Here is a 15,115-nt window from a genome sequence, read left to right as displayed (position 1 = left end):
CCATTAAACATAAGAAGTGAGATTCTTTCCCAGCTTCCAATCAAACCCTAATTAGCAGTATGTTCTTTCACTAGAACTTTTAAAAAGTAAATACGGATTCAGTGGAGAATTGTTCAAGATAGAATATAATTAATGGAAAATGATTTCTTTTGACCTTCATGCAAAACTTGTCCAATGATGATGGACTTCACTTCAGAAGTAAGTGGATGAAATAGACCATATACAGTTAATCTCTGAATGTGCCATATCTAAAACATGCCCAAGAATGTGGGTTGGAAGAAAAAATAGACTTCTAGAAAAAAGCATAGTAAAAATTTGCACCATTGTGCTACCAAAAAAAAAAAATCTTATATTTGAATACACGTGTATAATACTTATGTTTGAACACAATTATAAGTTGACAAATTTTTTCCTCCATCTCAAACTTACTGTTGATTAAAGATACACATGATATCAGTTGACCCATAGCATGAACGTTCATTGATCTGCTAGAGAATCCACTGTGAAAAATTAAATTACATTTAGATGTTTGCAATGAATGACTCCAAATGACCTTTTTGAAAGACTTGATAACTAAATATGATAATCTGACAGCACAATTATGCATATTGTTCATTCATAAGATATGAACTTTTTAATTAAGTTCTTCAGTAAAAGATAGCATATCTGTGAAGGTCAAAAATCTGAACTATTTGTTTCATAAAGGAAACATTCATGATATCATTCATGTACTTAAGTAATAATTCCCTAATATCTACTATATGCCAGAGCTTGTGCTACGGGTACCCTACACCAGAGATTCTCAACCCAAGCATCTCATCAGAATCACAGTGGGAACTTTGAAATAATACTAATGCCCAAGCCTCATCCTCTAGGCCAATTGAATTCGGTATCATATTTAAAAAAATTGTTTTTTGTTTATTTATTTTTGAGAGAGAGAGAGACAGAGCTCGAGTGGGAGAGGGGCAGAGAGAGAAGGAGACACAGAATCTGAAGCAGGCTCCGGGCTTTAAGCTGTCTGCACACAGCCCAACATGGGGCTCGAACTCACAAACTGTGAGATCATGACCTGAACTAAAGTCAGTCATTTAACCAACTGAGCCACCCAAGCCCCCTAGGTATCATGTTCTTTAAATGCTTCTAAGATTATTCTAATGTGCAGCCAAAGTTGAGAATCACTATGTCTTATTCTTTACAGTAATGGGGAAGTCAGATATGTAAATAATTACAATAGCGTGTAAATTTTATAAAGTTCCCCTTTCTCCACTGTACATTCTTGCCAGTCATATTAAGCAACTGTGTTTTAAAAATTAAGGGTAATTTAAAATTTGCATATTTTTTACCCAATCCTTTGAGTGTTCACTGGATTTTGTCATAATTTAGCTGTGCCCTGTTCTCATGAAGCTATGTTTTTTTCTTCTTCCTCCCCTTTCCTCAGAGTTCCTCTGTTACAAGGTGAATTGAGGAGGCTTCTGAAGTGAATTAAAGTTCAATGCACGGGAGCCTGGGTGGCTCAGTCAGTTCAGCGACTGACTCTTGATCTCAGTTTATGTTATAATCTCACAGCTCATGAGATCGAGCTCCATGTCGTGCTCTGTGCTGACAGCAATAAGCCTGCTTAGGACTCTCTCTGTCCCTCCCCACTCGCACACACTCACACGCACTCTCTCTCTCAAAATAAATAAACATTTTTAACAATTCAATGAAAAAATTAATGTGTTTTTTGAGAGAAGGATCTATACTAGAGTCATATTTCCTCAAATAATCACTGTCCCTTAAAGAGTACATTGCATGCCTTCATTTTGGATAAAAGAAGAGAACCTGGAGACAGACTCTTTAAAAAAAATGATCCTTTTATAATCAATTTATAAAATTAGACACTAGTAGTTATTATTCTGAGTCTTAAGAGCAATAATGAAAACATTGTCTCCAAAATGCCAATGTATCTGGCTAAAAATTGAAAAAATTCATTCCCTCCATAAATTCTTTTGTCAGTCAGGTGCCAGATATCCAGCTCTTTGGAAACACTTACACCTTTGGCCACGTGTCAATAAAACAAAAAGGTGATTGACAGACTTTCTCAATTTTTCTTCATACATATTGGTGTTATATTGTATAGCTACATCCTTGGAGTCACTGAATTAAGAGAATGATTTTTAGAAATCCTGTGTGTATAATTTCTCAGTCTTAGTCTATAAATTAACACAAAGCAGTTATCAATAACACAGTAAGAATAAGGAAAAACCAAATTCTGTTCAATAATATTGCAATTTTATGTAATCACACCTTTAACTTTAAAAAAAAAAAGAAGAATATTACTTTAGGAGTAAAAATGCATTCTGAGTCCAAATCTCTAATTTACATACTCTTTAAACATAGTAGTTCTAGACCTTCCAGATGAGAGGTGCAAAATGCAGGCCATCACTTGGCTACTTTTTCCAAAGGATGCCAAGTGTCTACTTATAAACAGTTACTTTCACTCAGCTGTGTTTGTATTGAATGCGGAGTAACATTGTATGTAAGATGTCAACTACCCAATCAACATTCTAGTGACATCTACTACAGATTCACTAACTCAAATCTCATATTTACCTAAGGGCAGGAAAATTTTTGCAGACATATTTTCACGTGTCCCTAACATGACCGAGCTAGTGAAATCCCTTAAAGAGATTTCGCTTCTGAAGTAAACCAATTGCTGACAGACTTGATATAACTGCTGGTTAAAATAATTGTTTAATTGCAGTAACATGGGTGAAGGAATAAAATGCATTAGCACTGTAATATCCGTATATACTCTTGGGAGAAAGGGTCTTAACAGAAGCTGCTTCCTTTAGTGATTGGTGGGAATGCTTGTAAATAGAGTTGAGGAAAAAACCAAAACAAAATAACAGTGTCTTTTGTGGGTACAGATCCTACTTTGACCGCATTGCTGCCATTGGGTTTATTTTCTCCTTGCAAGATTATAAAAACATGGGCCTCGCAATTGACCATTTACTTATGGGATCATTGGAAATCGTATGATCATTGGTTCCTGGTATATGATTTACGTGATTATAGAAAAATACCCAGCACCGTATCCAGAGTCCCCCAACCATTTTTAACCTGTGACACGTCAATGAACTTATCAAGGCACATCCATGGCGGTGTGTGACTTTCATGGGCCCTTTGTGGGCCCCTTCCTCCATTAAAATAAATAATTAAATAAAATGATTTCATAGATTTTCATGAGCCCCCAAATTCTCATTTTTCCCTATTGTGTAAAAAAACAAATTTAAGCAAACATTTTGACTCTGAAAGTTCTTCCTTTTTTAAAATTTTCTAATTAAATTATTTTTTTTAACGTCACGGGCCCTTGGTACTGTGCCTATTGTGCTGAATGGACAAGTCAGCTGGGGGCACACCAAGTTATTCACCCACTTTCCGTCTTCCATTTTCCTGACCTTGCTTAAGTAGTACCTGCCTCAGCATCCCTCTCCCACAGCCTAGTAGCAATGAATTTAAAAGCCATTCTTTCTCCCCCATCCAGCATAGTTTCCTTGTACCCACCATCTAATATATATCCATGTCCCCAAAGAAAACATAGGACATTAGGATAAACCAGGCACATCTTCCTAACGCAACTCGGAGTATAGTAGTTGAATAATAATTGGCTATTGAAAAGTATTGCTTTCATTAAGTTTTCATTTTTTTTTTTTTTTTTTACTTTAAATGTTTTACCATGCTCTGCTTTGATGTTTCCCTATGCCATGTCAACTTCCACTTAATTTTCTTTATTTCTAATCTTGGCTTTTTCTTAAGTCTGTAAAAAAAAAATTGACCTCTGAAATTCTCTGATTTGTTATGTCGCCCATTGTTTACAAATTCCCCCTCGTTGGTATCTCTTTCCACAAACTTCTCGCATCCTTGTTCACTTTCTCAAATTTTAGATAGGTCTTCTCTTATGCACCCTTTATTTTATTGATTACACTTTCTAAAATGTTATTCTTTTCAGCATTTCTAAAAATTATTTAGTCTATTATAACTCATATCCCTTTCACTTCACTTTATTCTTGCCCAGTCTTGTGGAATATACTTAATGTACAATATATATGCATAAAACTTCCTTTTTCTAAGGTATATTCTGTTTCATTTATTATCTCTTTTCCAGACCTTTTGCCCACTTTTAAAAGGCATATTATATTTGGCTTCTTCTTACAGAAAAGAGAGTCCCAATATAGTTGAAATTTTCTATCTCCTAAATAAGTTCTGTCCAAGTTATTCTTTTTTCAGCATGGTTGAAAGTTACTCATATCATTTAAAGGAGGGAAACTAACAGATCGTGTATTTTTATTATCATTATACAAAAATCACATTTGTATTATTAATCATATCTGAGCTACTCATAGACTAATTAATAAACTAAAATACATGTTGCTTTTTTAAAAAATATATTCAAAATATCGTCCTGACCTGGTACAGTCATCGAAAATCATCTTACAGTTGCGCTATCTGCAACTTCAGTGCTAAAATCTTTTAAATAGTATCCAGGATGATATACCTTATCTTGAATTGTGTTCTAATGGGAATTATGCATAAAGTGGAAACAATGTGGCAGCAATACTACAATAAAGCTTTTAAAAATAGCTTCAACATATTGTTCCATTGTGTAAGAACTTTTCCTTGCATTTGTCAAAACACATCTTGCTCTTTCGTGAACTGTAAAATGCATATACCTTTTTAAAGAATGTCAGAAGAATTTGTAGATACCAAAACATTCAAGGATATACTATTTTCAATATAATTTCATAGCACCCATTTCAACAGAGTTCAGGAGATGAAAAGATCAGCATATTTTGATTGCTGTATATATTTCTAGAATGGATTTTCTTGCCTCCCATCTACTTTAAACCCTTCAATACCCACGTAAAGAATGATTAGAATTCAGTTTGGCTCATATTGAGTATATGGATAAAACCTTATAGTTAGATATATATTACAATCGCTGAGAAACTTGTTAGACATGCAGTTGCTGGGCCCCACACCAAATCTCCTAGTGAAGGGCCAAGCCTTCAATATTCTAAAAAGCTCCAGAGGGGATTCTGATGCCTACCACAGTTTGCAGGCCACTGCTTTAAAACACACAAAATTTGGAAACTAAATGTTAAGACTAAAGCTTCTTTCCTGCTTCTGAAATAGCACAGGTTAAAAACACAGTGACAAAATGAAGGGGTACCGACCTTAGATATTCTTTTCTTTTTTTTTTTTTTCCTCTTTAGAAAAAAAGGTAGTGGTCTAAAATGTAAAATGGACTTGTTTGGAGTGTTTTAAAAATACACTTAGAAGGTTAAAGACAATTTCAGAAGACTGATTTTTTTTCCATAAGATGTTCCAAAGCTACATGTGATGGTAATAAGCTATGTTACTTACACAGAAATTGCAAGAGTGTTTTGATCATTTATCTAATTTGGGGGGATTCTTGTTTCATCCATTGAACGAATCATGTAACTTGATGAATAAAAAAAAGTTCTTAGAACAAGAACTTAACCATCTCCTCCTCAGTGAAGAGGAACAAGCATAGGTTGACATGCTAAGACACATAATTACATACTATGTATTTGGAAGTTTGTTTTTGTCTTAACCCCATAATTAAATTTTTTTTGAGGGTCTAAAAGCTAAAAATGTCATAGGTGGTAATCAACTCAGAGGACCGGCATTGGTCAAAGCCCAAAAATAACTAAAATACCAATCGCTACGTAATTTTATACCCCAACAATAGACAAATGTCTTCTTGAAGGAACATTCAAGCACTTAATTCAATTAAGACTGCAAAATTAGGGCTGCTTTTTGGAGTTTATTATAAAGGAATATTGCTAATAGAACAATTGGGTTTGTCATATAGAAAACATCCCAGGGATAAATAAATCTGGTCTATGTTCAGGGTAGTAACCTGGGCGCAATGGCAATGGCATATGATTCAGAAGGAAAAAACAAACAGAAACTAACAGGAATGTCCAAAAATCTATTAAAGTCTAGGCCTAGTAGATATACAGGTAGGTTTGCCAGCTATAATACAGAATATTCAATTACATTTGAATTTCAGATAAATGACAACGTTTTAATGTCAGTACATTCCCAGTATAATATGTAACATATAATATAACCTTTGTAATATTATATATTTGACATATGCTAAATATTCTGAATTATTAGTTATTTATTGGAAACTCCAATTTAACTGGGCATCATATATTTTTATTTGCTAAACCTGGCAACCCCATGTACAGGGCACTTTGCACAACTTTCCACATCTCAAAGAAAGGGTGCTTAATACAGTCATGATTATTTCGTTAACCTTTAAGAGAATTGGTGATATTTTTTTATCTTACTAAATTTTAAAAATACTTTTTCCATTTCTATCCTCTTTTCTGCGCCTTATCCCTCTCTTCTTTATATATGCTATCATACAAAATATGTCCACTGAAATTGGAATGGAAATAAATGAGATTCAAAAGAGGGCTCAGAAAGGTGGACCAGAACAGGGAAAATGCAATCCTTCACCTAGATCTTCACCTAGCACATAGTAGTTGCTTAAGAAATAGTCGGTTGAATGAACCACTAAAGGAGTAGTAAAAAATAAAATCTTCCTTCTGCCAGTTTTTAAACCAGAAACTTTTCAAAATTATAGTTATCTAACTGGGCAAGATTTTATATCCTAGGAAACTGTGACACATAATGAAATTGATAGAAGCATCTAAACATACCCCTCAGTCCATAATTTACAGTCCTTTCCAACGTTTCATTTAATACGATTGTTCTCCAGGTCTTGTTAATTGAAGTGTGGTCCAAAGACCATCAACACCAGCATTGGCATGCCCTGAGAACTTGTGAGGAATGCGGTCTCTGACAACTTTTACTCAACCAGAATTTGTATGTTAGCGAGATCCCCAACAGATGGAGAGCACGTTTTAAAATTATGGTTAGGTGAACCTAATTTGCAAATCGATTATTTTTAAGTATTGGCAATTCAGCCTTGCAAAGTAAAGCTATACATTAGTCTCACCAGTTCATAAGTTTTAAATCAATTACAGAAGATAGGGAGCTCAAACTACAACTGTCCCAGGATTTGGTGCTCACACAATTAGGACTGGAAACAGTTGGCTCTGTGGTAAAAGAAAGTCATTGCTTTCCCAGGAATCGTCCATCTGCATGACGAAGCTAGGCAAGTTGTTAGCAGTGATTCTCAGCCTGGCATTCTGTCCAATGACCCCTTTGAGAAGTTGAATGAAAGCTATGAAAGTCTCCCACAAGGAAAAAGTATACACGGACATATATTTAGGACGTGGCATAAAGTTTTTCGAGATTCATGGACCCCCTGAAGCCAATTTCATGACTCCCTAAATGCTCAGAGAGTAAATTTAATTCTATCTTCTACGCAGAACTGAGGTTTTCTGGTAGCGGTTTCTACAACTCCCCTGACCCTATGATAGATGGACAAAGGATGGGTGGACTGGAAATTAGCATTGTCACACTCCAAGATCTTGAATTTTTCATATAACTGAAGCTCATCCGCATGCCTGTTATGAAACAGGCCTGCTTTTTCTGAAGTCAAATTGCTTTTATGTGAAGACTCCACAAAACACGAAGGTAATTTTAGCAACTGTCCTTTCTTTACCTCAGCTGGCCTGGGAGCAGAAGTTTCGGTAAGGAGCGCTAGAAACACGGCTCCACCCCAAATCCCCACCACTTTTAATGCAGTTCCATATAGCCCGGAACACCTTATTAGGAATACCACAGAGGCCTTCACCAGAAGTACAACAGAACACGACAGCCGCCACAGCAGACAGACACAGCACCCCAGTCTGCAGACGACTGGAATGACTGAGACATCTTGGGTCCCCTGGACTACTCGGCCCTTCTCCAGCACCACTGAAGAGGTAAGGGGAGAATGGGTGTGGGGCGTGGTTTGTAACAGTCTCAGAAAGCCCGCTGCTTGACAAGATCTGCTCTGCTAGACTTGCCACTACTCAAATGTGTGATTAGGTACTCTGTGTCCTAGCTGCTAATTATGCATGGTGCATTCTGTGCAATGAAAAACTCTTTGAGATAGGATGAAGGGAAAGACAATCAGGCCGCAATGTCAAAACTGCACTCCTGCAGGTTGGCCACATTTCTGAACCAAAGTCAGTCTTCATAGTCTTATGCATAACCTAAAAACAAGAAATAGAAATTAAAATCAGTGTTTTGCAGATTCCCTTGATTGTATGCCACAATCATTTATGCTCATAAGGGAGTGGAAAGAGTCACAAAGCAATGGAAGATTCGGGAATCACTATGACTGATTTGTGAACATGGTCAAATATGCAAAGTCACATACCAATTCTACATCAGCAGCCACAAAAGGGCAGATAAGTTTAACGGCTGGGGGAGCAGCAACAGTGCAGTCGTAGAGTCTGCTCATGGAGTATTTCAGTTCATCCCTTCCGTTCTGCTTCCCACTCAGGGCTTTAGGCCACCGTTTTAGGCAATAATAGTGTAACTGCAAAAGTGCAATTTGCAAAGACAAATCAAAATTGCTGCTTCATTTGCAAGTGTTTAGCTGTTTCCTAATAAGCAAACCAAAAACAATTGGAAGAAAGTAAAAGCCCAACACTAGGCGTATGACTTAACGCCCCTTTAGTGCTCTGGTTTCTTTCCCGTTGTGCAGAATTTAATATTGCATGTGGTTCCTGAGTAGTAAGCACCTACTTCAGTATTGATCACAAAACAAATATAACCAGTATATTGAATAATTTGTGGAACTTTCTTTTTATCTCCAGCCTTCCTTTACTCTAAATCTTTCCTACAAGCTAGTGCTTCCCTTGCCTCTGAACAGAATTTAGGAAGGCCTCATGACTTTTCTGGATGCTCTTGGTTATCTCTTTAAAACTCAACACTCCCTCTCAACCCATTAGCAAGGATTATCCAATTCAGGAAGTAACCCAAAGTCTAAATTCAACATAAATCTTAGCTTGTCCTCTCCCTTCACCCCATCCCTTTGGGCTTGACGTAGGGAAAGGGAACCTGTCCCAAACTTCCCACGTCCCACCTAGCTTTTTACCCATCTCTCCTAGTTTGATCATTGTGGTTTCAAACCTGTCTGGGCTTGGAAAGTGGGGAAGGAAAACAGGAAATGAGAGCAGGAGAGCTGGCACTCGAGGTTGCCATCATGAACTGGTGCTGTGCTCTCTCTAAATCTCTAACTCCTAAGCCCTGCCACCCACTGATGCCAGTGAGATTTGCCACTTAGTTTTGAAATTGAATGTCTCTTGGCGGAGCACCTTCTTGTCTCTGCTGAATGTGTCTCAGCCAAAACATCAGTTTGTAAGAGTATCCACGTACATCTGAAAATACATGTGTACATGTAATTTTTTACACAACTAACACACCAAAAATTAAGTGTATATTTTAAGAATATATAGGATATCTTATATACACATATACCAGTTCAGAAAAGGAAATAAGCACATACTGTACTGATATATATAGATAGATAGATAGATAGATATCATATAATACATTAAGTATGTCAACTAAGAAACAAGCTGAATAAAACTGTAATAAAAACATACCTGCCTGCACACTCAAGGATTGTCTTTTAGCAAAAAACATTTTCCCATTTTTTTCCCACATTGGGCCATTGTGAAACAAACACAGAAAGAGCTCCTAGAGGCAGCCAGGCTCTACTGTGATGAATCAAGAACATCCAGAGCTTTGCTGCAGGCACCCTTGCCCTTGGGTCAACCCAGCCCTGTGTTATAGAGCTCAACTGATCCAGCCCCATAAGTGGATTTGCAGTCTCTGGTCTTGGTAAATGCACTGCAGGGGTGTATTTTGGGTTTTTTTTATTGTTATTGTTTCTTAGTCTTTTTCCTTTTTTTCTTTTAATGTTTATTCATTTTTGAGAGAGAGAGAGAGAGCACAAGTCAGGGAGGAGCTAAGGGAGAGGGGAGACAGAGGATCTGAAGCAGGCTCCCTGCTGACAGCAGAGACCCGATGTGGGGCTTGAATTCATGAACCTGGGGCTCGAGCTCATGAACCATGAGATTATGACCTGAACTGAAGTTCAGTTGGATGCTTAACTGACTGAGTCACCCAGGCGCCCCCTTGGTCTTTTTCTAAAGCGAAATCCTCCGCAATGTTTGTGAGCTCCCAGATGGGGCACCAGAATGACTACGTATCCAGTAGTCAAGTCATGACTCATCCCCTAGTTTTTCCTTGAAGCACAGGCAAAATCTTAACTATGTCTTGGGAAGCTGAAGTTCTAAAAGCTATGCTCCTTCCAAAGGCAGTTTCTAAAACTGCAGTTTTCCATGACCCTAATGCTTTAGTCAAGACATCTCTGCTAGATCATCATTTGATTTAGCATGAGCATTTACCTTATAACAGTCAATTACAAACAGCTGTAGTTAGGTATTTTGAAAGGAAAAGTCACGTGGAAGGTAAAATGCTTGTCCTTTGAAAGTAATTTTGAAAGATACTCTATCTCTATACCTAGATATCATTTGACTTGATTGCTTGGAATTCTGTAAAAGGAAAATCTTGGTGTGTCCACTGGGTTTTTTTGTTTTGTTTTTTTGGGGTTTTTTTTTGGTTTTTTGTTTTGTTTTGTTTTGTTTTTTATCAGATAGCAACTGGTCTGTGGTGATTTTGGATTGACAGTACAGTTGGGCTGTGAATTGGGGTGGTATATTATCAGGTGGTGATGGGAAAAATCCGAATGTAAGGATAAGGACCGTATTTATTCAGCTTTGAGTCTCCAGCATCTGAACATAGTGCTCAATATGTTATAGAGTTTTTGTAGAAAGGAAAGGAAAAGAAAGATGTGGAACGGAGTGGAGCAAGATGGAGAGGGGAGGGAAGTGGAACAGCATGAAGTGCAGGGGGGTGGCCTGAAGAGGAATGGTATGAAATGGAGTGAAGTGGAGAAGAGTGGACTGGACTGGAATGAAATGGAATGGAGAGGAGTGGAGTGGAGTAGAGCACAGTGCAGGAAAATAGAATAGGGAAAATGGAATGGAATTCTGGGGAAATGAATCAATTGAAATGGTATGGAAGCGGGTGGAATTGTTGACTACATGGGTAGCAAATGACCCATCTACTGTCCGTGTCCAGATACGATGGTCATGTTGAATAGCCATGCACATTTTTATTGCACATTTCATTTTAGTGTTTTTAAGTTTGCATGTGTCTAGAGTTTAGTATGTTTAATACATAATAATACATATATTGTTTCATTCAGGAGCTAATTTTCAGTTCCTTTTTCTCCCTTCTAATTCCCCCCGTTTCATCTCTTAATCACCCTTCGATTCCCCACCAAAAAAAATTAGAAGAAAGGGGAAGAGGCATTGATGGCCATGCAATTCAATAGCTTTGGAAAATGCTCATCAACTCAAAGAACATTTTTTGAGGACCTAACTAGTGTCAGAACAGAGTGGTTGAGTCTTTGAGATCAAAGCCCTAACTCTGCTTCTTACTAGCCAGTGACCTGGCAAGTTACTTAAATTCTCTAAGCCTCAGTTTCCTCGCCTATAAGAAGGAACTCCCAGCTCTGAGGGCTGCTGCAAGGGTTGGGGGAGACAATACATGCAAAATGCTTACTATAGCACTTGGTCCTTAGCAAGCATTTAGGAAATAATAGCTCTCATTGCTATTTTCCACTGAGACACAAAGATGAATGGCAAAACTGTTGCCCTGAAGGAACTCACCATCTGCTGTGTGGGGTTGAAGGAAATGGAAATATACACAGGCTCTTATGGAATTCAAAAGCAAGGTTCCTAACTGGTGTGAAGGTTTCAGGGAGTGTCTTCCTGTGAAGGGAATATCTAAATTGAGCCTAAAGAAGAATAGGAGTAACCTAATAAGAGGTAGGAGAGTAGGAAAGAGGGAGACAAAGGAACTGGGTTGGGTGGGATGGAGAGTTAGAAAGTGATTTCAATCTTTACCTAAAATTTGCATTTTCTGATATAGTTTATTGTCAAGTTAGCTAACATACAGCGTATACAGTATGTTCTTGGTTTCGAGAGTATGTCCCATGATTTATCGCTTTCATACAACACCCAGTGTTCATCCCAACAAGTGCCCTCCTCAATGCCCATCATGCATTTTCCTCTTTCCCCCAGTCTCCTCATCAACCTTCAGTTTGTTCTCTGTATTTAAGTGTCTCTTATGGTTTGCCTCCCTCTCTGTTTGAAACTATTGATGACGATCTGAAATCCGTGTTTTCAAATGGAATCTTCATCCAAAAATAGTCACTAGTTCCTACTTGTTATTTTAATTAGTGAAACTATGAAATTATCTGTCATTCCTTTTGTTCCCAGTCACATGTAGCTACTAGGTAGAATTTAGAACACTTGAGCTGAAGTAGAAATCTAGAGAAGAGAGAACAAGAACCAAAATACTAAGATTTTATGCTTGGAAATGCTATGTATGTCATTACTACTAATTAGTGTTTATGCAATGACCACAGGGTTCTAGATCCACAATCAAAGAATGAATTGGGGTTGGAACATGGGGCTGGGAATGGGGGTGGAGATGACCCAAAACATTTCAAAGAGAAAGTGGCTTGTATTTGTGTCTTTCCCTTTCATCACCAGTCTCTGAGTTACAAGGAGTGAAACATGAAGAGACACTGTACAAAGTCTGCAAAGAAAAGAATCTAAGAGACAAAAATAATATCTAAGATTAGTATGCCAGGAACTATGCTAAGCAATTTCATATACTCTGGGAGGTGGGTACTTGTATCTATTTTCCATCACTGTATAACAAACCAAATCTTAATAATTTGTAAAAAAATGACAGTTTTCTATTTCTCGTGATTTTGTTGATTAGTTGGGTGATTCTTCTGCCGGTTTCACCTGCGCTCACTCTTGAAGCTGCATTTAGCTTGGAGGGTAAACTGAGCTAGAAGATTGACAAGAGCCTCTCTTTACATGACTAGCAGTCAGGGCTGGCTGCAGGAAGGGGTGACTCGGTTCTTCTCCATCTGGCCTCTCTTCCTCTAGTAAGCTACCCAACTTCTTCACATGAGGCTTCAGGGAAGTTTTGTAAGAAGGCAAAGGGCCTCTTGAGGCCTGGATTCTGAAATCACACAACATCACTTCTGCCACATTCTATTGATCAGTGCAGTCACAAGCCAGGCCAGCATTGAAGGAAGGGAAAATAGACCTCCTCTTTTGATAGGAAGAGCTGAAAGTCACATTGCAAAGGGCCACACACCTCGGGTGGCAGGAACTTATGGTCATTAAACAGTCTACCATGGTATTTATTATTCTTGTTGCTATTGTTATTATTATTATTATTTTGCATATGCCTAGCTTAGGCTTAAAAGCTCAAGGATTGGAGGTCAAATGATTATAAAAGAGCAGAACAAGATGAGCTCACACACCCATACACATACCTCCATACCTTGTCACTTTATTCTCTTACCTAGAGTTCGTTTTAGTGAAGATAAATGCCAAGGAGAACATAGTTTGAAATAATTACTAGTAACGCTACTGCAAAGTTGTCCTAGTTTCTTTGGGAGGAGAATTTTCCTTACTTTTCTCCTTTCCCCACTTTCCTCAAATCCTTGCCTGTCCATTGTGAGGGGGTCTGTCTTTGGAAGGCTGTAGATTTGGGTCAATACTTGGCTTGAAAACTAACTCTCTCCCTCTCCCTTGCTCTCTCTCCCTCACCCTAGACATGAATTAAATAAACTAACACCAGTCATGTGCCTAGAGTAGGGCTGAAAAATCCTGTGTAGTTACTGTTAGCTGCTGTTGTTATTCTACCATTGATAGTATTTTGTGGCTGTGTGTGTCTTCACAAGGACAAGGCTGGTAAAACAAGAAGCTAGTCTACCATATGAGTTAGGAAATACCTAAACCGGTTGTTCTCAAAGTATGGACCCCAGACTGAGAACTCATTAGAAATGCAACCACTTGTCTACGGCCATACCACCCTGAACGCACCTGATCTTGTCTGATCTCGGAAGTTAAGCAGGGTCGGGCCTGGTTAGTACTTGGATGGGAGAAATGCAACCACTTGGGCCCTACCCTAGACCTACTGATTCAGAAACTCTGGTGGGGAGGGCCCAGCAATCTGTGTTTTAACAAGCCCTCCAAGTCACATGGATGCACTTGATGTTCAAGAACCACTGACCTAGGGGACACCTGGGTGGCTCAGTTGGTTGAGTGCCCAATTTCAGCTCAAGCCATTATCTTGCAGTCTGTGAGTTTGAGCCCCACATCTGGTTCACTGCTATCAGCACAGAGCCCACTTTGGATCCTGTCCCCTTCTCTCTGCCCTTCCTGACTTGTGCTCTCTCAAAAATAAATAAACATTAAAAACAAAACAAAACAAAACACTGACCTAGAAAAATCTGGTCCCTGACCAATGTCTCCCTCTCAGGCTTCTAGATGCCTTGGTTTCCCAAAATTGATGGCACTTTTGTGCCTTGTGGGGGTGGGGCAGTGTGCTATAAAAGCTAAATAATCAGGGAATGGAAATTAATTTATCTAATTACAGCCTCCTGCTATTCCTTCACAGAGCGTACATCCTGTAAGGAATGGCGCCCGGGTGGGTACGTGGAGGCTGGGAAGACAGGGAATTGCTGCAAGACCCGGGTCTTTGTGGTAATTAAAAAAGGATGTTGCCAGGCGCACGGTTCCACCGTGAGTGACAGGACGTGGTAGTACAACACGGGCTGCGTTCCAGCCCCCGGGCACACCCTCAGCCAGGCATCCCCATATAGATAAAGATACATAAAGATACACTGCGTCTCTGTGCACGGGCACAATTGCAGATGAAGCTGGATGGAGGTGTCAGATGTGTGCCCTGTGTATGCCAGCCATTTGCTATGGGCAAGGTGAGACTGGCAGGACCGGGGGCAGCAGGAAGTAGGTCTGCACACGGGGGGGGGGGGGAGACCCCGGTTGGGGTTTGGGGCACAGGGGGAAGAATCAAATGTGAAGAAGTGGCATCCAAAGGGTGGGCCTTGGACTTCACTTTAGCTTCAAAATCTGACCAGCTTCTGTCTGTTGAGTAGTGGAGGTGCACTCTTTTTTTTTTTTTTTTTTTTTTTTTTAACGTTAACAGAGTGCGAGTTGGGGAGGCGCAG

The 15,115-nt window shown here is 38.7% G+C and overlaps 1 protein-coding gene across 1 annotated transcript in view; it reads left to right on the top strand.

Annotated features, from left to right (window-relative positions):
• Positions 1 to 15,115, top strand: part of PTPRB (protein tyrosine phosphatase receptor type B) — a 115,423-nt gene that overhangs the window by 3,604 nt on the left and 96,704 nt on the right. The window contains exon 3 of the mRNA XM_049626702.1: positions 7,657 to 7,913. Coding sequence (XP_049482659.1) covers positions 7,657 to 7,913 — 257 coding nt within the window. The remainder of the gene's footprint in view (positions 1 to 7,656; positions 7,914 to 15,115) is intronic.

This window comes from Panthera uncia, chromosome B4, assembly GCF_023721935.1.
Source record: "Panthera uncia isolate 11264 chromosome B4, Puncia_PCG_1.0, whole genome shotgun sequence".
In the NCBI taxonomy this organism is placed as follows: domain Eukaryota; kingdom Metazoa; phylum Chordata; class Mammalia; order Carnivora; family Felidae; genus Panthera; species Panthera uncia.
This window is presented reverse-complemented; position numbering and strand designations above follow the sequence as displayed.